The sequence below is a fragment of the Elephantulus edwardii genome, unplaced genomic scaffold (genome assembly GCF_000299155.1).
Source record: "Elephantulus edwardii isolate Elephantulus edwardi_28Jun2011 unplaced genomic scaffold, EleEdw1.0 scaffold00079, whole genome shotgun sequence".
Classification (NCBI taxonomy): Eukaryota; Metazoa; Chordata; class Mammalia; order Macroscelidea; family Macroscelididae; genus Elephantulus; species Elephantulus edwardii.
In genome coordinates, this window is record NW_006399829.1 from 15,063,181 (window position 1) to 15,088,934 (window position 25,754).

The 25,754-nt window shown below is 38.3% G+C and overlaps 1 protein-coding gene across 1 annotated transcript in view; it reads right to left on the reverse strand.

Annotated features, from left to right (window-relative positions):
• Positions 1 to 25,754, reverse strand: part of ITGA1 (integrin, alpha 1) — a 175,523-nt gene that overhangs the window by 3,609 nt on the left and 146,160 nt on the right. Inside the window, exons 22-28 of the mRNA XM_006889599.1 lie at positions 23,160 to 23,249; positions 21,487 to 21,589; positions 13,349 to 13,462; positions 11,811 to 11,915; positions 11,517 to 11,621; positions 8,438 to 8,530; positions 4,601 to 4,717 (exon numbers count right to left, since the gene is read on the reverse strand). Coding sequence (XP_006889661.1) covers positions 4,601 to 4,717; positions 8,438 to 8,530; positions 11,517 to 11,621; positions 11,811 to 11,915; positions 13,349 to 13,462; positions 21,487 to 21,589; positions 23,160 to 23,249 — 727 coding nt within the window. The remainder of the gene's footprint in view (positions 1 to 4,600; positions 4,718 to 8,437; positions 8,531 to 11,516; positions 11,622 to 11,810; positions 11,916 to 13,348; positions 13,463 to 21,486; positions 21,590 to 23,159; positions 23,250 to 25,754) is intronic.

A 25,754-nucleotide genomic window follows, 5' to 3' on the forward strand; every position in this document is an offset into this window, starting at 1 on the left:
ATGGGAGTGTCAGAGACAGTGCGACTGGCACAGGACAGAGCGGAGTTTAGGGCTGTTGTACATAGGGTCGCTATGAGTCGCAAGTGACTTGACGGCACATAACAACAACAACAACAACATATAGAACAAGACCAAGAATGGTAACAGGAAGGCTAGAAGGTGCTTTAACAATTATTTATTTAATAATTTTATCTCAGAGAAAAATTCAAAGAGAAGTGTCTTATGAAATGGCATTTAAAAAAAATTAATTATAACATCTCAAAAAAAGGCAATGCTTCTATTTTTTAGAAAATATAGTATCAGTTCAATTATGGAACTATGGTAAATTATATAAGGGAATTACATTTTAGAAAACCACAGATCTTGAACAATGAAGGTGTACAGGGAGTAAGTGCTGAAAAGTGAGTATTTTAGGTTAGCAAAGGGTGACTCCCCACCGAGGCCTGCTCTAGTCGATGGTAGATGAGGAAAGTGCGGAGAATTTCATGGCGATAGCAGCGCCAATGAACATGAAAACTACTAAACTTGTCTTTCCCCAAGTGCCAGCTTCTCTATTCCTTTCAGGCATTTTTCTTTGAGACAAGAGTAGAAGTCCTGGTTTCACATACCACTAGGCCTCTTCAACTTGTACCTGCAAGTCTCAGGTTGAAAATAAATCAGCCTCAGCTTTCACAAAACCAGGTGGTGGATTATCTGACTTTGCTCTTCACGGCCCCACCCAGCTCTTAATTGGCTATCCTTCATTTCTAAAATTATTTTGCTTCCCTTTCCCTTCATATATTGCAAGATCTACTTTAAAACTTAATGTTTGTTACCTAAGTTTTCAAACCCAGTCCACTGTAGATATCCGAGGTATCTGTTCCAGATCTAGTCAGTATGCAAAGTTGCCTGAAGAGAAGCTGAGTGCTCCTGTGTCTGACACAGACTGAACACACATTTTCGGGAGTTCCCAGCATAGCATCAAAGCAGGCATTGGAGGGTGGGGGTTTGTGCCGAGGGAGACAGAAGCTTGCTGAAAGTCCGAGTCCAACCAGGGTCCCTCATTACAAAACTCAAATGTTATTGTTGTGTTTGGTTGAGACTCAGAGCTGACCCTTCAGCAGCTTTTCAAAGGCAGGCAATGGCAAGGGATGAGATTGCCCAGCCCTCTGTAAATCATAAGCAATGATACTGCCCATCCTTCTTCTCCAGTGCAGCTGATGGATTCAACCTGCAAGTGCATTTGGGACTGCAGCACAGCTTCTTAGTCTGATCCTCCAGAGTGTTTTGAGAGGTAGTAAATCACAGCAGAAGAGAATGCCCATCTTTTTGTTCCCTGGAGCCACTGGTTCTTTGTGTTGGCAGTGCAACTGCCTACCACTAAACCATCAGAGCTCCCTAATAGTTTTGTACATTTCTTTGCATTCTTGACCCTCTTGAATAAAGTCCATTAGCTCAAGGGTGAAGGACCTGGATACATAGCTTGTAGCAGATGGCTATATTAGCAGGAAATTCATTCCCAGAGCCCAGGCCTAATCTTGGAAGAGTTAATTACTCTCTTCTAGCTTCTATATTCTCAAGAATAAAACAGAGTTAAAGACTAAGTTTAAAAGGCTGTTTTAAGGATATCAGAGTGAATGAAAACAAGAGAGCATACAGTGACATTTGACAGTGTGAAAGCTGAAATAAAATGGCCCAGATTCAGATCTTTGTTCTGAGCTGTACTAACTACAAGGCTTGGGAAAGCCTTCTTCTCTGTGCCTCAGGTCCTCACTGACAAAGCGAAGTTTTGTCTGAATCTGCCTCAGTTTTTGAGAGTATAAACTGAGATACTGTGGACAACATTAAAATGGCTACCGCCCAGAATAAGCACTCGATGTGTTAGTTCCCTTCCTGCAACTTTGGTACCGGAGGAGTTCCGATTGGTTTATCTCTCATGGAATCAGTTGAAACACACCTACTGGTCAGGCCTGTCCAAAACATCTGCTAAAAAATGATCTTGCTTTGCACCTAAAAATAGGATATAAAAACCTCAGGGTGATGATGACTGTAGAAAAGACCATTACTGAGGAGCAATGATGTCAGTTTGAGGACTAAGGTGTGGCTTATTCAGGTCATGGTCTTTTCAATCATTTGCCATGCATCTGAGAGCTGGACAATGAAAAAAGATGACAGAAGAATGGATGACTTTGAATTGTGGTGTTGGACAAGAGTAGTGAATATCCCAGAGACTGCCAAAAGAACAGATACATCTTGGAGAAGGTGCAGCTAGAGTGCCCTTGGAGGCAAGGATGACAAAGCTTAGGCTCCCATAACTAGGTTATGTTACTACTAGGAGAGGCTATTCCTTGGAAAGGGACACCATGCTTGGAAAGGTGGAGGGACAGTGAAGGAAAAGGAGACCCTCTATCAGGTGGACTGACACAGTGACTGCTGCAATTGACTTGAATGTGTCTGAGATTGTGAGGATGGCACAGGATAGGACAGGATGCGGATCTGTTGTTATATGCCGTACTCAACTCGACAGCACATAATAAGATCCCATGGGAGGATACAGGTACAGAAGGAAGAATATGTTTTTGTTGATGGAAGAATATGTTTATTTTTACGTTAATGCTTTTTTCTTATTGTTGTTGTGTGCCTTTGAGTTGGAAATGACTCATAGCTGACCGTTCATCAGGTTTTCAGAGATTCTAAATCAACTTCTGGGAGGAGACTCCCCATCTTTCTCCCTTGGAGCAGCTGGGCAATTGGAACTTCCTGCCTTTAGTGCAACTCCTTACCCATTAGGCCACAAAGAAAAATATGTTGCCTTAAGTGTTATATTTGCTTATTTTAAACAGAGTTAAAGCGCCCACGAGAGCTACCCAACTCTCATTTCTGTTTTCTCCACCTCCCTTTTGTATGGCGTATTGCAAATCCCCCCCCCCCAAAATGGTTAATTCCAAAAGAAAAAGTTAATTCTGAGTCAAACTAAGTTAGAGCTCAATTTGGCCAGTGTGATTATCTCTGTTTTCCATTAACTACCTTAAACTATGTCCTTCCTTCTTTGGGCGCCTGGGGGTTTATGGTACCGGGAAGCTACTTCCCTTCTTTCTCTTGTTACGTGGTTTGATTATTTACCTCGCTAGCGTGAGCCTAAGAGCATGTACTGGAGCCCTATGTGACCACCCTCCTTAGTGGGCACCACTGTGGACCCAATAATGAATCCAGACAGCTGCCTCCGGATACAATGTGGTTCATTTCTCATGTATGTAAATTACCAGGAAGCAATAAATAAATCTTTCACTTGACTCCGGATCAATTTTTCCGTTTTTACAAACAATTATGCTGAAGGAATTTCCCTACTGGATTTGAGCCCCAACACTTGAAGCTAGACGAGCAAGTTTAGTAAAAATTAAAATAAAATAAAAAAAATAAAGTTTAGAAAATGCACCATTAGAGGTGCATATAAATGCGGAAGGCATTTCTGTGTTTGAAGCACAACTCTGACATCTAATAACCAGGTCTTGGGTACCACAGTGTGGCAAAGTCAGGTATTACAGAGAGCGCTGGTAAGGATTTTTTTGGAGAAAAGTCACAGATTTTATTTATTAAACTAAATGCTACTAACTTACATACACTATAGAAGTGAGCTTGTTCAATTTTTCCCAGGATAACAACTCCTGAATTGCAAGAAGTTAATAATTGCAACAGTGGGCAATTCAACAGGAGGAAATCTTTGGTTTAAATGATGTTATTAGGGAGAATTCTGTTGCTCAAGTATTACAAAACTGAATATATAACTATAATCTGTATTTTTTTTACATAGTTTAACTACTTAACAAAATAATAGGCAAAATGTAGGATGATATAATATTTACTTGGAAAAGCACCAACTTCAACTTTTAAAAGGACTTTCTTTATTCCCTATTAAATTGATCCTAAAATTGATTCTTTCAGTTCTTTTAACATTGAAACTGATTGAAAATATCTGAAAATTCAGATTTGGTCAAGAAATGATTATTCACTCTAACAGATGGATTTAAAATAGGACTCTGAAATTGTAGATTCTTCTTTATATCAACATACAACAACAACAATTATCATTTCCCCATTGCCAGTCAAAGACAAAGCTATGGTGTTATAGGAGGTATCTTTATATAAAAAGAAAGTATTTGATTTTTAAAATAAACAAAGATAGATGCTTAGGGGAAAGTTTACCTTAAAAGAAGCTTAATTAGGGAAAGTTTATTATCTATATGTCCTTGAATGGCATAACAATATATCCTTTTTATCCACAAAATATATTTTCATTATTTTCTGCTTATAAAAACAATTCAGAATTCTATTAAATATTCAAAAGTTATAGATGTTTGAAAGTCTTCTAGAATCTCAGCCTCTGGAAAGTTCCATGATTTTAGGATCTATGTGGTCCAAAATATGTGCATTGTTGTTATTTTTTTCTTTTTATAAAAGTGAATAAGAATTGATCACAATGTTCGAAATATTTTTCTTTATACCAATAGTTGCATTTTTTCCATAGCAGTATAGTACTATATTCCAGAGTACTGATGCATCAACATTTTTCAATCTGTTGCTGATGATTGAAATAGAAAGTCAAAGGAACTTTGGTGCTTACCTTCCACAAGGCTAATATAAGCAGCATTAACAGCAATAAGCCAGCAAAAGCGCTCAAGAGGATGACCCACAGTGGCACGCTGCCTGGTAGCCCATCTTTGGATATTTGAATAGCTAGCTGGAAGTTATGAAACAAGATTGCCAACATTAATAAACAGCTAGTAACACTTCCAGAACACTGACTTCTCGAAGGTTCTCATTTTCTACCAACCTGTGCATTGAATTTACATTTTAAAAATGCTCTCAGTCTATTCTAAATCTCTAACTATATCAGATTTATTATTAATGAAACCAGGTATCATTTTATCTTTCAGAAATTTATACATAAAGAGTGGAAACATCAGTGAATCAAAATGTCTGAATGTTAAGGTGATTAATTTTGAATCAAAATAACATGTTATATGAAGATACTATTAATATCTTTTACTGCACAGACAAATAATATTAGTTTAAGGTGTGAAGGCCACACACCATATTGACCCAAAATACCTGTGAGGAACTCATTACTCTAATCCTAAATTGAGGCATCATTTCCATATAGCAAATGTACAAATCTGTATCAAGTGTGCACATACATAGTTTTTCATAGGTATTCATCCCAATGTTCCTTTTATCTTACCGCACCATCAATTTAAGTTAACTTCTCTTCCAGCTAGCACTTATTGGGTTCAAATGATGTAAAATTGTGAAGGAGGCAGCTTTTACCACTCAGAAACTCATTTTGTGGTACCCCAAACACATATTCTGAATGTCCTATAATTTCACTTTCTAGAAAAACTGACCCAGGGTAGATACCAATGGCTGATAGCAGTGCACAAGGCTCTGTGTTTGTACTTAATAGGAACCATCTCCATTTTCTATTCTAGAAGGAAGATTAGGGGTAGAAAAGGAGACTAGCGGTGAAGGTTTATGCACATCCAAATCATTGCCATCAAATCAAAACTGACTCAGAGCTGACCTTCAATTGAATTTTAGAGGCTGTAAACTGTAGTGGGAGAGATTGTCTATCTTTAGCCTGGGAGCTTCTGGTGGATTTAAACCACTAGTGAGGTGTGGCCTGTGTCACCAGGGCCACATTAAGCTTGTATGCTGTTGCTGTGTTCTGTTGGGTCACAAATGACTCATAGCTCATCCTCCAGGAGTTTTTCTGAAACATTAAGTCCCACAGGAGGAGATTGCCTATCTTCTCCTGCAGAGCAGCTGATGGATTAGAACCGTAAACCTTTGGGATTGCAGCATAGTTTATTACCACTAAGCCACCAGAGCTTCCTCACTATCTCCACCATATGCACATGGATATAGTGGGTGGATATCAATCCAACCAAAATGAACAAACAAGCAAACACATTTACCATTGTCTAGTAGATTCAGACTCAGTGACTATATGGACAGAGTAAAATGTCTCAACACTTGCAGTGCTGTAAATCTCTACAGAAGCAGGCTTCCAAATCTTTCTGCTGTGGAATAGCTAGCTAGTGAGTTAAAAGTGCTGACTTTTCCAATAGTAAGTGGATACTTTAACGCCACCAAGATTGCTTGATACCAATCTAAACTCCTTACATCTCTCCAGGTAGGTCACTCCTGGAGTCCCAGGTGGTGTTGATGGCTAAAGAGCTTGGCTGCTAGCCAAAAGGTTGAAGATCCAAGCCCATTTTGAGGTACCTTGGAAGAAAAGTTTAGCAATCTTCTTTTGAAATATCAGACAAAGGGTTGTTGTTTTGTAACACTGAGTCAGAACCAACCCACCGCTGACCTTCCAGCAGGTTTTCAGAGATGGTTAATTGTATGGGAAGAGACTGTGTATCTTTCTCCCATAGAGCAGCTGGTAGATTCGAACTGCACACCTTTGCGTTGGCAGTGCAGCTCCTTACCACTAAGCCAAGGTAACCATGGGGTTTTAACAAATTCACTTTAGGTCTCTGCTGAAGCATGAGGAATGCAGCACTGGTCATACTATAGTTAGATACAGAATGGGTCATCTTATGGGTGATTTTAAAGACATCTGCCTTAGTTATTTAGTTCTACTATAACAGAAAGAGTACAGGTATGTGACTTAAATACAAAGAAATTTAGTTTTTCACAGGCTTAGAGACTAAAAGTCCAAATTTAGGGTACAGAATCTTGGGGAAGGTTTCTGTTAATTTTGGCTGAGGAGTAAGACCCTTGTTTCTTTGAGTTTCTGCCTCTGGTCACTTTTTTCCTATGGCTGGACATATCCTTTGTTCCATCTGTGCTCTGCTGCCCTGTTTAATCTCTATTTAAAAAATTACTGACTCAAAATATCCCCTCCCTACACTAATCCCATTCCATTAACACAACAAATACAGCTCACTCACAAATTTATTTATAACCACAAGCACCAAAAGAGAACTGTATGTCACAGGGGAGGAGACTGCCCGTTTTTCTCCCAGGGAGCAGAGCAGCTGCACTGCTAACTCAGGGGCAAGCTTCTCTGGAGGGTCAACTTCACCAGTGGCTCCTTGGCAAAGGCAGGGACAATCTCCTGCCATGTGATTTACAGCCTCAGAAACCCAATACAGAGTTAGTTGGGACTTGACTACAATGAGGTTTTTTTGAGTAAAAGTGTAGCTTCCCTTCTCCTCAGCCCCCAGAGAGTAAACAACTTTGCATTCCTTATAAATGCTCTTTACAAAGCAGGTAAAAAAAATATATTAAATATATATAAATAAATATAATATAAATATATAGATATTTTATTTTATTTTAATTGTTTAGACTTATTGGGGGCCATTGGCATCGCAACAATTTTTAAATGAGTAGTTTTAAAAGGACATCTGAATACTGGGGTCCCTCCATACAGAAGAGCACAATTCACTCAATGCTGTTTGCTTCATAGGATATTTAAACTCCAACAATAACAGGAGGGAGAGTTTGTGCTGAAGTCTTGGAGTCCACAGCAACTGCTTTGTTCATATCTTATATATGAATAAGAGCAAAAAAAAAAAAAAAGAAGGGGTAAAAATCCTCATAGCACCAAATTTTCTCCAAGAATTAAAAAAAAAAAAAGCAAAACTTTCACTCAAAAACCCTCTACATTGGGCAAGGCCATAAATCACATAGAGACTGCCCATGTCTTAACTATGTCTTGGAGGATAGCACTTCATTTTTTTACTTTATTATTTTTTTAGCACTTTATTTTTGTTTCAAATTTCTAATAGCTAAATTGAACACCACCTTTAAAAATATTACCGTCTTGACAATAATCTAGAATGAAAGCTGCATAATGGTGTGGACTGGGGTGGGGGTGGTATAACAATGTAAGAATTTTTTTTTATTACTTTTCAAAGAATAAAGCGAACTGAGGTGGGCAGGAAAGAGCTGTGCAACAATGAATGAATGGAAATTTTTAAAAGTAAAAAAAAGTTTAAAAAGGAAAATAGCATTAATTAAAGTAAAAAATTATATCGGCATTCTTGCACAAAAAAAGCACTTCTTGTACAGAAAATGGTTTTCCAGTCTGCTCTTCAGATGCCAACTGCATTGCATAATGTCAGTTTTTAAGGTTGAAAATTACAGCTGCATCATTTGTTATCAAGGTGAATGTAAAAACAGCAATTTACTGTGATAGTTCCTAGCGATAGAGTCAAACACAGTATGCTAATTGTAAATATCATGGTTTTGCCAGGTTCTTACAAGGGAGGACTAGACTGAAATCACACTTCAAGCTAATGAAGTATAATTTGATGCAAAAAGTGTCTGTCACCTACTGAGTGCAGTTCCAATCACTACTTTAGAATCTATAAGCAATTATAAAACATTATGTCACAAAATTCAGAGTGCAATGTGTAATGTTTTCAAAACTTAACGTTGCACTTACCTCTCTTTTTTTATTGCCACTACTTAAAACCAAGGATGCATTTTCACTCTGAAGTTCTGCTTTTACAGTAAGATTTAAACTGGAAAAACGTGCCTGAAAGGCAAATAGGTTTTTTTTTAATATTATGTTAATGGCAAAGAAAGCCTGTCATGTTGGAATAGAGCAATTTTTAAAACTAAGATTTTTTGAGGATCTTAAAAATAGTTGTTTTTGTTAACTTTCCAAACAAATATAATGCTATCAAATGATCAGTGTTCATCCACTCTCCCTTGGCCCTCAATTTTTACTTGTTGATATGTGCTGTCAAGTCTGTAACCCAAAGTGACCTTATGTACAACAGCTCTGAACCTTCCCCTGTCCTAAGCCAGTGTCACTAATTCCAACATAACAATAACCTCCATTGTCCCAGGTACTGTATCAATCCATCTCTTCCTCTCCTGCATTGGCCACCCTTCCAAAAATGATGTCCTTCTCCAAGGACCAGTCTCTCCGGGCCACATGCCCAAAGTATGTGAGACAAAGCTTCAAAACCCTAGCCTCCACGGAGAAACTTGGTTTCACCCTCTCCAAGACAAGCCAATTTGTTTTCTTGGCAGTTATAGAAAGAAAAAGATTCTATTCACACAGTGGAATACTACACAGCATGCAAGAGCAATGATTTTGAAGACTACTACTTAACTTGAGACTGAAGAGCATTATGTTAAGTGAATGAACTCAGTCCCATAAGGACAAATACTGTATAAGATCATTATTGTAAAGATAGAAAGATAACTAGTACAGCATATATGAGGATACAAAGAGGGGGACAATAGGAGAAGAGAGGTGAGGATAGGCAGGGGGCTAGTCATAGGGTCACACAATTTGATGGTTGGAAGGTAGGGTAGGTAAAGGAAATGGGAAAGATCTGATGTAAAAAATAATGTATATGAACTTTGTGAATAAACCAGTGTAAAATAAAAATTTTATTAAAAAAATAAAAAAAAGATTCTAAACAATTTCTATTCAGATTTACCATGAGGGTGGGGGAAGGAGACAGAAACTTCATAATTATCTTTTTTGGCAGCTGCATTCCAATAATAAGATTTATGAAGATGTTCATTTGGGGTCAATGGAATTACTAATACTTAGCAATTACTACTTTATAAAATAGAAATGTAATATGACTATGCCTGAAAAACCAGCCATTTAATATTGTCAACTAAATACTTCCCTAAAAGATAAACAAATAATACAAAATACAGTCGGGAGAGGTTGTATTTTGTTTGTGGGTTTCTTCTTTTTTTTTTTTTAAGTATAGTAAGTAGCCTTTTATTAGAGTACTGGGACAAGAAGAAAAAGAAGAGGAGACAGAAATGGAAAGTTATATGCCCAAAGGGACAGACCTTCCTTCTTGAAAGGAGGTAAGGAGAAAAGGTCATTGAGGAAGTTTTAAAAGAGCATATTGCCAGGCAGATTTGTCTTTATAAGGAGGTTAAAAAATGATGTATTCCCCAAAATATATGTAAAATATAGATATGAATTAAAAATCTGATTTAACACTATGAAAACAAAACATATGTGATTTGTAACCTTTGTTAATGGCGTCAGTGATTCTCATTCTTATAAATCATTATTTCTTATCTGAGTTCCAAAGTTCTAAGGTAAGTACAAGGTTTGATATTCTAGAAGTGCTTGTATCTCAGGGTGAAGAAAAAAAAAATAGGAAAGCCTGAAAGAGGTTATTACATGTGTAAGGAGATACTGGAGATAAGCTGGCTACTAACAAAATGTAGTCAGTCCATAGTCCACAGAGCTGGTGAAGCAGAGTTGGGACTTGGATCTGATGTATCCTCCACTCTAATGTCATGTTTCGTTTTAGTAACACTGTGCTATGAACATACTAAGCTATTGCTAGGTGCCATCAAGTCAAACTATAACTCACAGGGACCCAGTGAACAACAAATCTGAACCCTGCCCTCCCCTAGCCAACCTCACCATCTCTGCCATGCTCGAGTTAGTTACAGTGTGTCAATCCACCTCGTGGAAGTGCTTTTCCTCTTTCTCTAACCCTCCACCTTTCCTAGCATGATGTCTTTTTAAGTAGTAGTATGTGTTACATAGTAAATTGTTGTTGCTGTTATGTGCCATCAAGTTAGACAGAGCTGACTTGTAACTCACCCTCCAGTAGATTTTCAGAGGCAGTAATATATTGAGTTGTTGTTGTTGTTAGATGCCATCAAGTTGAGTACGACTCATAGAGGCCTTGTGAATAAAAGATATGAACCCTGTTCTATCCTGTGCCATCTTCACACTTCCTGACACACTAGAACCCATCGTGACTGTCATTGTGCCAATCGACCTGGTTGATGGTCTTCCTCTCCTTAGCCAATCCTCTTCCCTTACCAACATAATGTCCTTCTCCAAGAATATCCCCTCCTAGCAATGTGCCCACAGTATGTGAAGTGAAGCCTCATCATCCTGCCTCCAAAAAGCACTCTGTCTACACCCTCTCCAAGACATAACTGCTTGGACGTCCATTGAATGTTCAGTGTTGTTCTCCAACACCACAGCTCAAAGGCATCAACATACTAAGAAAACATACTAAGTCGAAAACAAATACGTCTTATCTTTATTTTATTAACAAGTTTCTTTTTGGCTCATTAACCATGATATTGAGCTTGTGAAAAGCTATGAAAAGAAAAGTTTTTATATGATTCAATATTTGCATGTTGCTGTTAGATGTCAGAGGGCTGACTCTCACTCATGTTGCTGTTGTGTACTGTAGAGTCAGAACCAAACCATAGCTGACCCTCCTGTGGGTTTTCAGAGGCACATCACACAGAAGGAGATTGCCCATCCTCAAACCCCGTGCCTTCGGGATTGCAGCACACCTTCTTGCCACTAGGCCACCAGAGCTTCTATAGCAATCCTATGTAAAACAGAAGAAAACCTTGACCAAGCCTGTGCCATCCTCGTCACCTCCACTGTGCTTAAACCCACTGCTGTAGTCATTGTATCAATGCATCTCAGGGAGGCCTTTCTCCCTTTCACGGACCTTCTTTATACCCAAGTGTGATAACAGGATAACATAAACACTTACTTTTATAAAAGTTGGTTTCCATAAGATAAGTGAAACATTCACTTGGCTTGTGTCAGAAGGCATCAAATTGCATGTGATGGTGGCAGATTTACATGAACTGCAATCCTGTTTAAATGTCCAGAGGTACATGTTAGTATACTGCATTAAAATACTTCAGATGAAAAAAAATAAAAAAAATATTTCCGATGGTTATTTCTTGGTCTTTATTGAGGTTATTCACAGGGATAAACTCAGATAAAGACCATCAGATAAAATTAGCACTGGCATAACAAGGAGGGTCTTATCTGAATTTACCAGAATTGTTCCTCGTTTGAGATCTTCAGATTTGGATATGACCACTTTCTTCCTGGAACTGATTCCAAGAGGATCCTGGAGGCTCCTGGGTCTGCAGTTTGCATTCTAAAAAAGGAAAAAGTTTCTTTGATCAGGTAATGTCAGATGTCAAATGGCAAAATGACTTGCAGCAACAATGTGAAAAAACGGTTAATAAGAACCATTGCCATCTATTAAATACCCATCTTGAGTGGGGAGGATGGAAGAAGCTCTTACGAACCAGTAGATATTAAACATTTTGCACTTAGGAGAGTCAGCTCTTACAATGATCTTCTAACATAAGATGTTTGTTTGCTCCTCCCCAGCATCAGAGTTCTCTGCATCATCAAAAGTCATTTGAATAAAGGTGCATAAAGAGTACGAAGAGTACAATTTTCTTGTAGATTCTGGTAAATCCACATTCTTTTTTATTACAGAGAAACTTTAAGAGCTATATTTTTTTAATTCCCTTTATGATGGTGCAGAGAAAGATAATTATAAGCCAACTATCCATGTTGCTGTTTCTTGATTTCTGAGAATAATTTCCTTTGTGAAAAGAAGACAGATTTCCATATGATGACATCATTCTACCTTCCTCCAAAACTCTGCAATGTCTCAGGTACTGAACAATCAAGATTTACTCCCACTTGGACTCAATCAATGCTGCAGATAATAGGAGATGTGATATCAATATTGTTTGTAGTGAGTAAGTGATATTGTCCTTATCACTTTGAGTTGAGAAAGCCCTTAACCGTGCTAAAAGCTCAGAATTACAGAAAAGATCATCCTTTCTGGGGTTATATTACTTTTTTTAATATATGAGTAAGGGAGATAATTGGAAAACAGCACACAAATTCAGAGTTTTTAAAGATACAGTACCATTCTAGTGGTCTTCTGGGTGTACACTAACTATCTAGGAGTTAGGGAAAAGTTCTGGTGCACTAAGTGGGTAAAAAAACATGAACAAATCTCAGCCTGATTCTCTAAGCACTGTTCGTAAACCTCCTCCCTGATATTTACATATAGCTTTACTTTATCACTCCAATCTGGAATGCAAGGAGTGCATGATTAAAATGATTTAAAGTATTTCTCCGAATTTGCCTCAATCAGTTAAATGTTTCAAAACAGTATGAGTGAGAAGTATATATGCTTCACTCCTCTTCCATTTGTCTGCAATGAGTGTCGTCTTTGTGACAGCAACAGTTTCCAATTAGCGACCTACTTTATGCACATCTTTATGCTTAAGATCAATTAAGAAGTCTCTTCAGAGTTGTTCCAATCTGTCAAACAAATTAAAGCTGTTACAAACATTTCAGGCATGCATCAACAGTCAAGAATCTAAAATCTACTAAATAATCAGCAGAAATTACAGGCATGATTTTTATTGCCTAAGTGCCTCTCCACATTACTCTGGTAAGCCTCTTTAGCTCAAGCAGAGTGGGATATCAGACGAACTAAACTTTAAGCACAAAGTGAAGAGAGAATTTGAATGAGATAACTTTAAGGCATATATGACTTACATCAGAAGATGACCATCCAGTTGGGTACAGCACAGGGTAACCATCTGATGTCAAGTTGGGGAATGAAATGGACAATTTAAGTTCTGGCATTGGAAAATGTCCACTTTTTTTAATCTACGGGGGGGAGAGAGTAGAAATATTGAGAAAAGTAAGTCTTTCTTACTCTTTCAATAATATCCTTTTGGTCTTATGTAAAACTTTGGTTCTTAATCGAAGAACTAAGCTATATGACAGGAACCTCATGACACAGTGCTTAAGTGTTCTGTTGGCCTTTTGCTGCTGACTGGAAGTTCACACCCACCTGCTTCTCTATAGGAGGAAAAATTTGCATCAATCTGCTTGCTTAAAAAGAGGGCATGGTGCCACTGTTGTAGACTGGGTCTGACATCAGGGTGGGGGTATGACAGAAAAAACTACATAAATTATGTATATTGTATTGAAACAGATGAAGGAAAGAACAGATTAGAGGTGATATATGATTATTATGGTTAGCACAGGAATTCAGAATTAATGTTGCATAGAGAAGTGTACTCGGGTTGGGGGGTGAGGGGGTAGGGATGTGGAAATTGTATACTAATGAAGGAATATTTTTTTCTTTTTCTTTTTGGAGGGGGGAACGAGCTGGTGGGGAGGGGTGGGCAGGGAGAAAAGTGCGGCAATGAATGAATGGAAATCCAAAACCTCTGTAAATGTCTATTAAAATGAATAATAAAAAAATTAAAAAAAAGAAACCCAGAAAAAGAAAAAGAGGGCATAAATAATGTACCCTGCATTGAAACAGATGAGGGGGAGAATTGTTTAAAGGGGATGTGTGATTAGGTAGTACAGTCATGACGAGAGTCCAGAACGAAGGCTGCATAGTGGAGTGAACCTGGGAAGAAGATTAAAAAACAATGAAAGAATTTTTCTTTTACTTTTCAAAAATAGTGTACTGGGGTGGGGAGGGGTGAGCAGGGAGAAAAGTGCAACAATAAATGAATGGAAATCCAAAGTCTCTGTAAATTTTTTAAAGGCAGTCAAAAAAATTAGTTTCAGAATCTACATGCTGACAGGACTGTTGTGATCTGAGGACTTGTTTTTAAAATGTGTAATATTTTGAATTACAAAATGAATGTAGACACTATGGCACTGTATGGAGACTTGGAAGTAGTCCTGGTGGAACAGTGATTATTAAGCTGCTACCTAACTGAAAGGTAGGTGGTTCACAGTCCAAAGTTGCTTCACAGGATGTGGTGGATAAAGATTATAGAAACGACAGCTTCTGAGACTCTCTGGGACAGTTGTACTCCGTTTTATAGGGTCACTAGGAATAGGAATTATCTCCACAACAGTGTATTTTGGGTTTGTTGTTAGTTTGGGATTTTTTCATTTTTGTTTTTTTAATATCGAGAATTGGCATAATTAAACTGGTAGCCCAGTGGCAAGAAGCCGTGCTGCAATCTGAAGACGTGGTTCAAGGCCACCAGCTGCTCCTTGGGAGAAGGATGGGCAATCTCCTCCTGTTAGTTTAATGTCTCTGAAAACCCTCCAGAGTGTCAGCTATGGGTTAGTACACAACAGCAACAACAAAAGAAAGAACTCTGAATATGACTGGATCTCGTTTCTCCATTTCTTACCCCTAAAATCAAACTGGGGTTAGAAGAAACAAAATTGAATTTTTCCCCCGGATTAAATATCAAATGACAAAACAGACTTTTGGGATCTGGGAAAGAAGGGAGAAAATCCACCTTGTCCAGTGAGACTGGGCTTTTGTTTGCCCTAAGTGAGCTTGCCTTGAATCCTTAAGTCCACACTTCACCTAACCAAGCATAAATGGAAACTTCCAGCCCTGGTCAGGCTAGTCACTCATCCACTTGTCCCCACAGTCCTATCACTACAGAGCTCTACTGAATTGCTGGCTCCCGAGAATACAGTCTCACTTAATTACACACAATGCCACCAAAGGGAGTGGTGCTTTTAGGAAAGAGAAGCTATGCAGTATGAAAAGAGTGATGATCTCCAAATCCTTACTTCTGAGAAATAACACAACTGAACTGGGCAAATCAGGTGTGGTAACCCTGGATTATCCTGAAAGGGCAGGAGATAAGCAGGGATACCCTGACTACATAAACAAATGTCAATCATATAGATTTGTTGGATTTTTGGTGTCTCATTGACATCCCAAACTCAGTCTAGGCTGAAAGTTACTAGGGTAATTCCCTGTGGTTACAGAGGGTTCAGTGAACCACTTATTTCCGAAATTCTAGAGATTCCTGAGCAGCTGTGCCACTTGACAGTTACTGCTCTGTGTCCTGGGCTTCCCTGACATCTGTGGTCTCCTACTCTAATTTTATCTGTCTCCTGATATTTAGTTAAAAATCATGTGCACCTACTCCTCACTTCTTGACTATCTCATTATCTCATGTAGCACATCTGATGGTTTTAGCCACATGGATATGTGTGTGGTTAGGTTTGGAGTTCCTCTACTGTCCACAGGGTTTCCAAAGATCTGTTATTTAAAAAGTAGATGGCCAATCCTGCTTCCTAGTGTGTCTTAATCTAGGAGCTCATGATGGATGGGGAAGGGACTGAAACTGTCAACAAAGCTATTTTACTTAGATCCACAATTAACAACCTTGGTACCAGCAGTCAGAAAATAAGGAGATGCATTGCCCTGTTAAAGTCTGCAGTTAGAGACCTTTCCAAATTATTGAGGAGTAATGGTGTCAGTTTGAGCGCTAAGGTGCATCTGATAGGCCATGGTCTTTCCAACCACTTGCTGTGCATCTGAGAGCTGGACAATGAGTAAAGATGACAGAAAAAGAATTGATGCCTTTGAGCTATGGTGTTGGAGAAGAGCACTGAACATCCCATGGACAACCAAAAAACAAATAAATATAACTTATATATATTTATGATATATTAAATATATCATAGTGATCTTTGAAGGCAAGAATGATGAAGCTTTGCCTCACGTACTTCTGACATGTTGCGAGGAGAAGCTATTCCTTGGAGAGGGATGTGATAATTAGAAGGGTGGAGGATAGACAAAGGAGAGGAAGACCCTTGTCCAAATGGATTGACATGGTGACGGCCGCAATGGGCTGTTGTGCGTCAGGAAGTGTGAAGAAGGCATGATAGAACAGGGTTCAGATCTGCTGTTCACAGGGTCACAATGAGTTATACTCAACTTGATGACATCCAACAACAAAACAGGCTTGGAGTGACCTCTGTATAATACTTTGAATGAGAAACTGAAGAGCCTGGTGACATTATAGGCATGGCAGCTGACTGGACATGGGATGCCTTCTTCCATCTGCCCAGGACATCTCAGTACAGCCATGCAGGGTGAAAGGTGACAGTGGGGTAACAGGTTCCAGGCAGGCTGGGGGAGCCTGGGCAAGGATCTGAAGGCATGGGGTGATCAGTAAAGAGAGGCAGGAAAAGAGGGAGAGGAAAGGGGGATACATGAGATTTCAGGGTTGAATTGAACAGATGAACATTTAAGCACAACTAAAACAATCCCCAGTCCCCTGACTCTACATAACACTGATTTCACAGAACAAACTATGGAGATGAAAAACACAGTGGGAATATTCTTTAATATCATTTGCTTATTCTTATTTAAAAGATCCTTTGTAGAAATAGAAATAAAAAATGCATTGTTATAAGGTCAGAATCAACTCATGTCAGAGACTGTAACTCACATGGGGGATGCGGGAGACTGAATAAATGAGAGCAGCCCAAGATGTGCTGCATTACTCCCTACAGACTATATCATCAGAGCCCTCAGTGCAGAAATATAGGAAAGTATAAAAAAATAACTAAAAAGAAAAGTTTCCTGCAATTTCATAACCTAGGTAGCAAGTTGGTATAAGTATTACCAGGATTTCATTTGCATATCTGAAAATTTATAAAGATTTTGGGTAATATTTTAAAGCTCATTACCTATAATTATCATCTACATATTATAAAATTCATATAAAATTTAAAAAATTATCCTGTTTGCAAGATTTATTATAGAATGCAATTTCCCTATAAACGTATATTCTTTGAGAATATGACTTGTAATACTTAATAACAACCATAATATCAGTATTTATCACTGACCACAAGCCAGGCATGCTGGTAACTTTTGCATTTGCATTACTACCTTTAATATTTCTAACAACCTCAGGAAGAAAATTCTTTTATGTTCCATGAATTATTGTACTTGAATGCATATCTTTTTGTTGCTGCTGAGTGTAATTGAGTCGAGCACGACTCATAGTGACTCTATGAACAAAAGACCTAATACCTTTCCGTAACTATCGTAGTTTCTCCAAGTTCATAAAGTTCCATAGGCATGTGGTTTAGGAAGTGGATGCCACTCCGGCTTCCAAACCTGTCCTACACCAGGAAGCTCCACCAAACACTGTCCATATTGGTAAACTATTATAGTATTTGATACCCTAGCAGGGTTTAGGGCTGTTGTACATAGGGCCATTATGAGTCGCAAGCAACTCGATGGCACATAACAACAACAAGGGCACAAGATTCGGCACCACAGCAAACCCAGATTACCTCAGTACAACAAATTGACAAGAAGGGATGTACAAAGTACAAGAATGTTCTTCCAAAATATAACAACACTAGGTGAAGCTGAAGAAAATGAAACCAAATCCGCAGGAACCAAAATGTAACTTTGAGTCTATCCCACCTGAATTTCAGAACCATCTCAGGAACAGGTTTGAGGCCTTGAACACGAATGTGCAAAGACCAGATGAGTTGTGGGAGGATATCAAGGGTATCATCCAAGAAGAGCGCAAAAGGTCATTACAAAGACAGAGGAGGAAGAAAAGACCAAAATGGATGTCAGAAGAAACTCTGAAGATTGCACTGGAGTGTAGAGAAGCCAAAGCACAAGGAAGAATTCAAGATACTAAAGAGCTGAACAGAAGATTTCAAAAGGCAGCGCGGGATGACAAAGTAGAATATTTCAATGAAATGTGCAAGGAGACAGAAAATCAAAAGGGCCTAACTCACTCAACATTTCTTAAGTTCAAGGAACTGAAGAACAAATTCAAGCCTAGAGTTGCTATAATCAAGGATGCTTTAGGCAGAATATTAAATGATCCAGGAAGTATTAAAAGAAGATGGAAAGAATATACGGACTCACTGTATCAAAAGGAATTGGCAGACACAGGAGAATTTCATGAAACAACATATGTGCAAGAGCCTATGGTGATGAAGGAAGAAGTTCAAGCAGCTTTGAAGGAAATAGCAAAAAATAAGGCCCCAGGAATAGATGGTATACCAATTGACATATTGCAGCTATTAGATGCTGCCCTGGACGTGCTCACCAAATTGTGCCAAGAAATCTGGAGAACAACCACTTGGCCAACTAACTGGAAGAGATCTATATTTGTTCCCATTCCAAAGAAAGGTGACCCAATAGAGTGTGGAAACTATAGAACAATCTCATTGATTTTACATGCAAGCAAGATTCTACTGAAGATTATCCAAACACGACTGGAACAGCACATCAGCTGAGAATTGCCAGAAGTCCAGGCTGTGCTTAGAAGGGTTTGTGGTCCTAGGGATATTGTAGCTAATGCTAGATGGATATTAGCTGAAAGCGGGGAGTATGAGAGGAATGTCTATCCGTGCTTCATTGATTATGTAAAGGTGTTTGACTGTGTGGATCATAACAAACTGTGGCTGACTCTGAGAAGAATGGGAATCCCAGAACACTTGATCATGCTAATGTGAAACCTATACTTGGACCAAGAGGCAGTCGTCAGAACAGAGCAGGGTAACACTGCATGGTTCAAAATTGGGAAGGGCGTACTGCAGGCATGTGTCCTGTCTCCATACCTTTTCAACCTGTATGTAGAACAGATTATCCGAGAGGATGGTCTCTATGAAGAGAAGTGTGGCATCAGGATTGGTGGAAGATCTATCAACAATCTGCATTATGCAGATGACACAACCCTGCTGGCTGAAACTGAGAAGGACCTGAAGCGCTTGCTGCAGAGGGTCAAGGACTGCAGCCTTCATTATGGATTGAGGCTCAATGTCAAGAAGACAAAGATTCTCACCACTGGACCAATTGGCAGCATCAGGATGGATGGTGAAGAGATTGAGATTGTGCACAGCTTTAGTCTGTTTGGCTCCACAATCAACACTCTTGGCACCAGCGTCCAGGAAATTAAAAGACATATCGCGATGGGAAAGTCTGCTGTTAGGGACCTTTCTAAAGTACTGAAGAGCAATGGTGTCTCTCTGGAGACTAAGATGCACCTGATAAAGGCATCTTTGCAATCACTTGTTATGCATCAGAGAGTTGGACAATTATTAGAGAGGATAGAAGGAGAATTGATGCCTTTGAGCTTTGATGTTGGAGAAGAGTATTGAATGTACCATGGACTGCTAGGAAAACAAACAGTTTCACCCTTGAGAGGGTTAAATCAGGCTGCTCCTTGAAGGCAAGGATTCTGAGGCTTTGTCTGACATATTTTGGTCATGTTGTAAGGAGAGACTGGTCCTTGGAGAAGGACATCATGCTTGGGAGGGTGGAGGTCAGGCTCAGGAGTGGAAGGCCCTCTAGGAGGTGGATTGATTCAGTGACTGGGGTAATTGGGATGGGTGTGTCGGAGACACTGAGATTGGCACAGGACAGAGCAGAGTTTAGGGCTGTTGTACATAGGGTCGCCATAAGTAGCAAGCCACTCGACGGCATATAACAACAACGAGTCTCACTTAGCTTAAATGTTGTCAAGTCAAATAGGACTCATAGCGACTCTAAGAACAAAAGGCCTGAACTCTGTTGGGTAATTAACATAAATTTTATGTTTACAGAGTTAATAGTTTTCAGAGGCATCTGGTTTAGGAAGTGGGTTTCAGTTCTGCTTCCAAACCTGAAGCAATCTGAAGCTCCTGCAAACAGTAACCATCATGACATTTGACACAGCCATGGCACAATGATTGGCAATATCAAGTTATTCAGAACAGCAAATAGACAAACGACTGCTGTACCACTTAAAGACTGTTCATTCTTATATTAATAAATTAAAATTTTATAAGAAATTAAAATTTTAAGGATACATCCAGCAAACACTCATGACCATGCTCCACCCTTTGGTCCTTGTCGACTAGGGTAAAAGTCTGGGCCGACTGACACCCACTTGTGGAGGGGAGGAAAAAAAAAACCCTAAAACACCAACATCAGAGCCTAACACCAAAGAATACAGCTTTCAATATTGATTGCATCACCAATAACCCATGCCAAATACAGACCAAACACAATCCAAGACTTTCCTTACGTGACCCCCATCAAGAGCAAGAACCTGGACTTCTAGAGCGGAGCCACTGCATAGCAGTCTCCAGGCCATGTGTTACATGTCTGTAAAGAACATATATATATAATACTTTCTTGCCATTTTCACTTCCCCATCAAGGCATTTTTTGGTAAATATGCTGTTTCTGGTTACAAAGATACCTTGTGGAAGAGTGTTGTTGGCAAAAGGCTAAAAATATGAATGATAGCAGTGAGAAGAATGAATATGTATTTTGTTGAATAAATAAAAATATCTTGTTAGGAGGGGCCAGTCATTGGAAAAGACATTGTACTTGGAAAGGTGAACAGTCAGTGAAGGAGGGAGAGACCCTCAGTGAGATAGACTGACACTGTGATGGTAACAATGGGCTCAAGCATAGCAGAGGTGGTGAGCAAGGCCAGGCCAGGCCAGTGTTCAGATCCACTGCTATGGGGGGGTAACTATGAGTCACAGTCGACTTGAAAGCATCTAACAACAACAACAATAAAGATTACCAAGACAATATAAAAAGAACCGATCTCTGAAATATTTATCACTGCAAAAGTGCTTTTCTCAGTCAGTTGGAAAATAAAAGAAATAGTCTCTAGGCTTATGCACTGTTACCATTTGAGCTTAGTTCATACTGGAACAATCATTGTTTCTAGCGAAGTCTTCAAAAAGGCTTTAAAGTATAATTAGCAATACTTTAAATAAAATGAATAGTGTAATGATGAATACAATGTGTTGTAAAATATAGAGGAAATATAAAAACATGTTTCTATGTGGCTGCTAATATTTTAATCTAATTTATAAACATACAAATAACTTCTTTACAATATTAAATTAGAAATAATTTCTTACCAAGTAGACAATGTTAATTTCATTTCCAATGTCTTCAGTAGAATTAATAATTTCTGGGACTGTTTCATTGGCCGCAATGGAAATATGGTATTCACTTGCAGAGCTTAAAAGGAATTAATTGGAAGGGGGAAAAAAAATTAAAGAAAATAGAGCCTTTTATCTCACACTGTTTGTTTTTTCGTTTTCCATATGAATGTAATCCTAATACAATACTTTGAGCATGTTGTTCGGGGCTATTCCTTGGGAAGGTACATCATGCTTGGAAAAGTGGAGGGTTAGTCAAGGAGAGGAAGACCCTCAACAAGACGGATTGACACAATAACTGCAGCAATGGGCTCAAGTGTGTCAGACTTGATGGTACAGAAAGACAGGGTTTAGATCTGTTGTTCACAGGGTTGGTACGAGTTGTACCTGACTTAATGGCACATAACAACAACAAGAACAATGACAGAATTTTAAATCAAGAAGAATTTAACCTACCCTGAACTGTGAAACTCTGGATGCGGGTGAGAAAGATTAAATAATTCATTTCAACAACTCATGATTCTTAATTACTTTAAAATGTTAAAATATGTGCTTTTTTATGTCACCAAGTTTCAGTTTAAAATGCATACATTTTTTTAAAATGTTTTCATGGTTAGAAGTGAAAATTAGAAAAGTTTCTATGCATTCACTCACATTATTTATAGTGAGTGAATGATCACCAACTAGTATTTTTACTAGCACTGAATTTTAAATAGTTCTTAAAAAAATTACTCCCTCACAGCTTAAATTCCTATTGTTAAACTGAACCAACTCATAGATGACCCTTTAGCAGGTTTTCAGAGGAAATTTAAAGTCATATATTTATTGCTAAACTTAAAACTCAATGTTCTCCAGACTGTTTGGATGAACTGTGGTAAAAGGAAAAATAACAAAAACATATTATTAAGCAGTACTTCAGTCAAGAGAAAAAATATTTTTTTTTAAAAAAAAGAGTTGATAAAAACTCATATTAAATGAATGGCAAATCTTGGGAAAAGCCAAAATACCACTGTTAGACCATACAGCAAAACAGGAAACAGCCAGTTAATATAAAATCTCAGCAAGATCTATTTTTCTATCCTCTCACTTTGGGAAGTGTCATTCTGAACTCTCCTGCAAGAGGAATGTGTGAGAATAACTGGAGGAGACAACACAGATTGCTGGGCCCCACTATTGGACCTGCTGACTCAGAATGTCTGGGGTGAGATCTCAGAAAATGGTCACCTAGTGGGTAGAGAGGGAACAGAGAGGTGCATTTCCAACCAAGAAGCAGGTGGTCCAAATTCACCAGCAGCTCTCTGAAGGAGACAGATGTGCAATCTTCTGTGTTATTTTACAGCCTCTGAAATCCACTGGAGGCCCAGTTATTTGGTCTGTTTTGTCTAGATGGCACATAGCAACAGCAAGAAGTAGGTAAGGAGTTGTTAACCCAAAGGCAGGAGGTTCAAATACACCATGGACAACCTTCTCTTGTGTGAATTAGTCTCTGAAAACTTGGTCGGGGTCAGCTAAGATCAAGGTTCTGACTTGAAGGCATATAAAAACAATATCAACCACTGCTAATTGTACACATGCAATTAGGAACCAAACTTATGATAACCAAAGAATTAGTAGCAAAACATCAAGATAAAAGTGTTGCTTTCTCCTACCTGTAAAACTGTAGTCCGACTTCATACTTCACAGGGATCGAAATGTTCACCTCATTGTCAGAAAGGGCTTCAGGGGGTTCTTCACTGTCACTAGAAAACAAAAGGCATATCCATGACCAATTGTACATCATTGCTCATTTCAATATATTTCTTAGTATTTGAATAAAAGCCAAGCTATACAAATAAAAGGTAATAAAGAGTAGAACTCCTGATTTCTCAGTTACAGTGGTGGAAGTGACTATGTTGAAAGTCCTTTAAGTTTGCAAAGTGCTATTGGGATTCAGAACCAGATCGGTTTAGTCCAGTGTTTCTCAAACTTCTGCAGTAATAATGAGAGGAATCCCTGTGCCAATTGTTAAAATACAGATTGTTCTCTCCTAGTGCTACAGTGGATTAAACAGTGGGCCATTAATTGAAAGGTTGGTAATTTTGGTTGTTGGAATCCACCAGCAGCTCTGTTTGAGAAGATGGGGCAATTTGCTTCTGTAAAGTTTACAACCTTGGAAACCTCACCGGCAATTCTGCTTTGTCCAATCAGGTTGTTAGGAGTCACAATCAAGTTGACTGTGGTGGTTTTTGCTGTTGTTGAGGGTGTGGAGGCATGTACATCTATCTACCAGTGTTGGCACCATATCCATATAGAATAAATATCTACTTATGCAAATATTCATATATTAATTTATTATGACAAAATTTTATCTTATAGGATTTTCCATTGTTGTTTAGTGCCATTGGGGCAGTATCTGCTGATAGTGACTTATAGTTACAGCACAACAAAACAATGTCTGATCCTGTGTCATCTTCACAATGGTTACTCTGTTTGAGCTCACTGCTGCAGCTATTCTGGTCTTGATTTACTCATCTTTAAAATAAAAATTTTATGATTAAATTATTAATAACTGAAAGAAATACAGCAGTCCTGTCAAAATGAATTGCAACTTATAGGGACCCTATAGGACAGAGTATAATCCTCTGCAAATTTTATACAAGCCAACCATTGCAACTTTCTCCCATAGAGGAGCTGGTGGGTTCAAACCACTGCAGCATGCAAGCATTTACACTATGAAGCCACCACAGCACAGTTCCCGAGAAAGAAACATAAAGTTTTTAAAATTGTGCCTGGGACATGGAAAATACCCAATAACTTTTCATTGTCATTAATATTATCTACCCTTCAATGTCCACCGTGAGACCAAGGCTTAGTAGATTGTTTTACAGAATGGCAATGAGGCCCTCCAATGGCTCTGCTTATTTCCAAGCATATGAAGTGAGTGGCATCAGCAACGGGGCAGTGAAAGCAGCATCTTACCATGGGCTGCAAGTATTTTTGAGACTGGATTTGTGGTATTCTCTCCCACCTATTCCTATATTCTCCCACCCAAATTGTAGCCAAATTAATTTATCTGAGAAGCAGTTTTGTACATATGTTTCCCCTCAGAAACTTCTGGTTTATCTATTTCAGACTGAAGTGCTTCATTCTAACACTCAGTACTTCTTCATAGCATGATACTATGTATGCTCCCCCTCTACCTTCCATTACTCCTTTATTTATCCCTTATCTTTCTCTCCATCAGTTACTTAACATTCTCTAAAGATCCTTCCCTGTCCCACCTTTGTGTTTTTTGCTCATGCTGTCTATTTTGCCTGACATGCTCCATCCAGTCCTAGCCACTGAACGGTCCCTTTTTAAAATGCTACCCACCTTAAAAGTCCTTCCCAATTTTAATCTTCTTAGTAAAGCTTTCCTAAATTTCCATTGCCAAGTAGATGCAATTTCACCCTCCATTAAGTCTCTCTGACATATAGTTTATATTCCTCCGATACATTCTTCTTACTCTACTCTGTATTATACTAATTTATACTAGTCACAAGCCTTGCTGGGACATTCACATTATAAGGTGGCACATTACCATATAATACTCTGCAGTGATTAATTCACTACCTTGTCCATAGTTGAGGTCAAACAAATATTTGTTAAGTTAAAGTGCATTGAGTTGAGCATTCAATTTACTCCGTTTACTTGTTTTTATTTACTCCATTTATTTCTTTTTCCATTTATTCACTCACTCTGTATTTATTAAGTTCTTAGTATTTGCCAGGCACCATATTAGTTACTGGAGAATAAAGCAACAAGATGAAGAGCTTGATTTGAAAGAGTCTATGGTCTAGTAGATAAGTACTCTTAAAAAATGCTAATAAAGAAATTATTTGCATTTTCTTATTACCATTTTCCTGTTTTAAATCTGATTAAAAGATTGGATTGAACTGGATAAAATTTATTAAATACAAAAAGGGCATCATCATAAAACTTTAAAGTCCATCAAGAGATGAAGCTGACCATATGGGAAGCTAATAAAAGTCTTCAATTAGCAGAGCTTGAGGATTTTAAATAATATTAAATGCAATTAGGCAGATGTTAAGTGACATGAGATTATATTTCATAGTTTATAAACCAATACTTTAACCCATTTAGGTGAATTATTTCTATTATACAGCAATGTCCTCATTTTACCAATTACTCTTCAGAAGTGTTTTTGTGAAGTAAAAATGGTTCATTGTCTTTTATTTCTATTAATCTAATATAATTTTCTATAA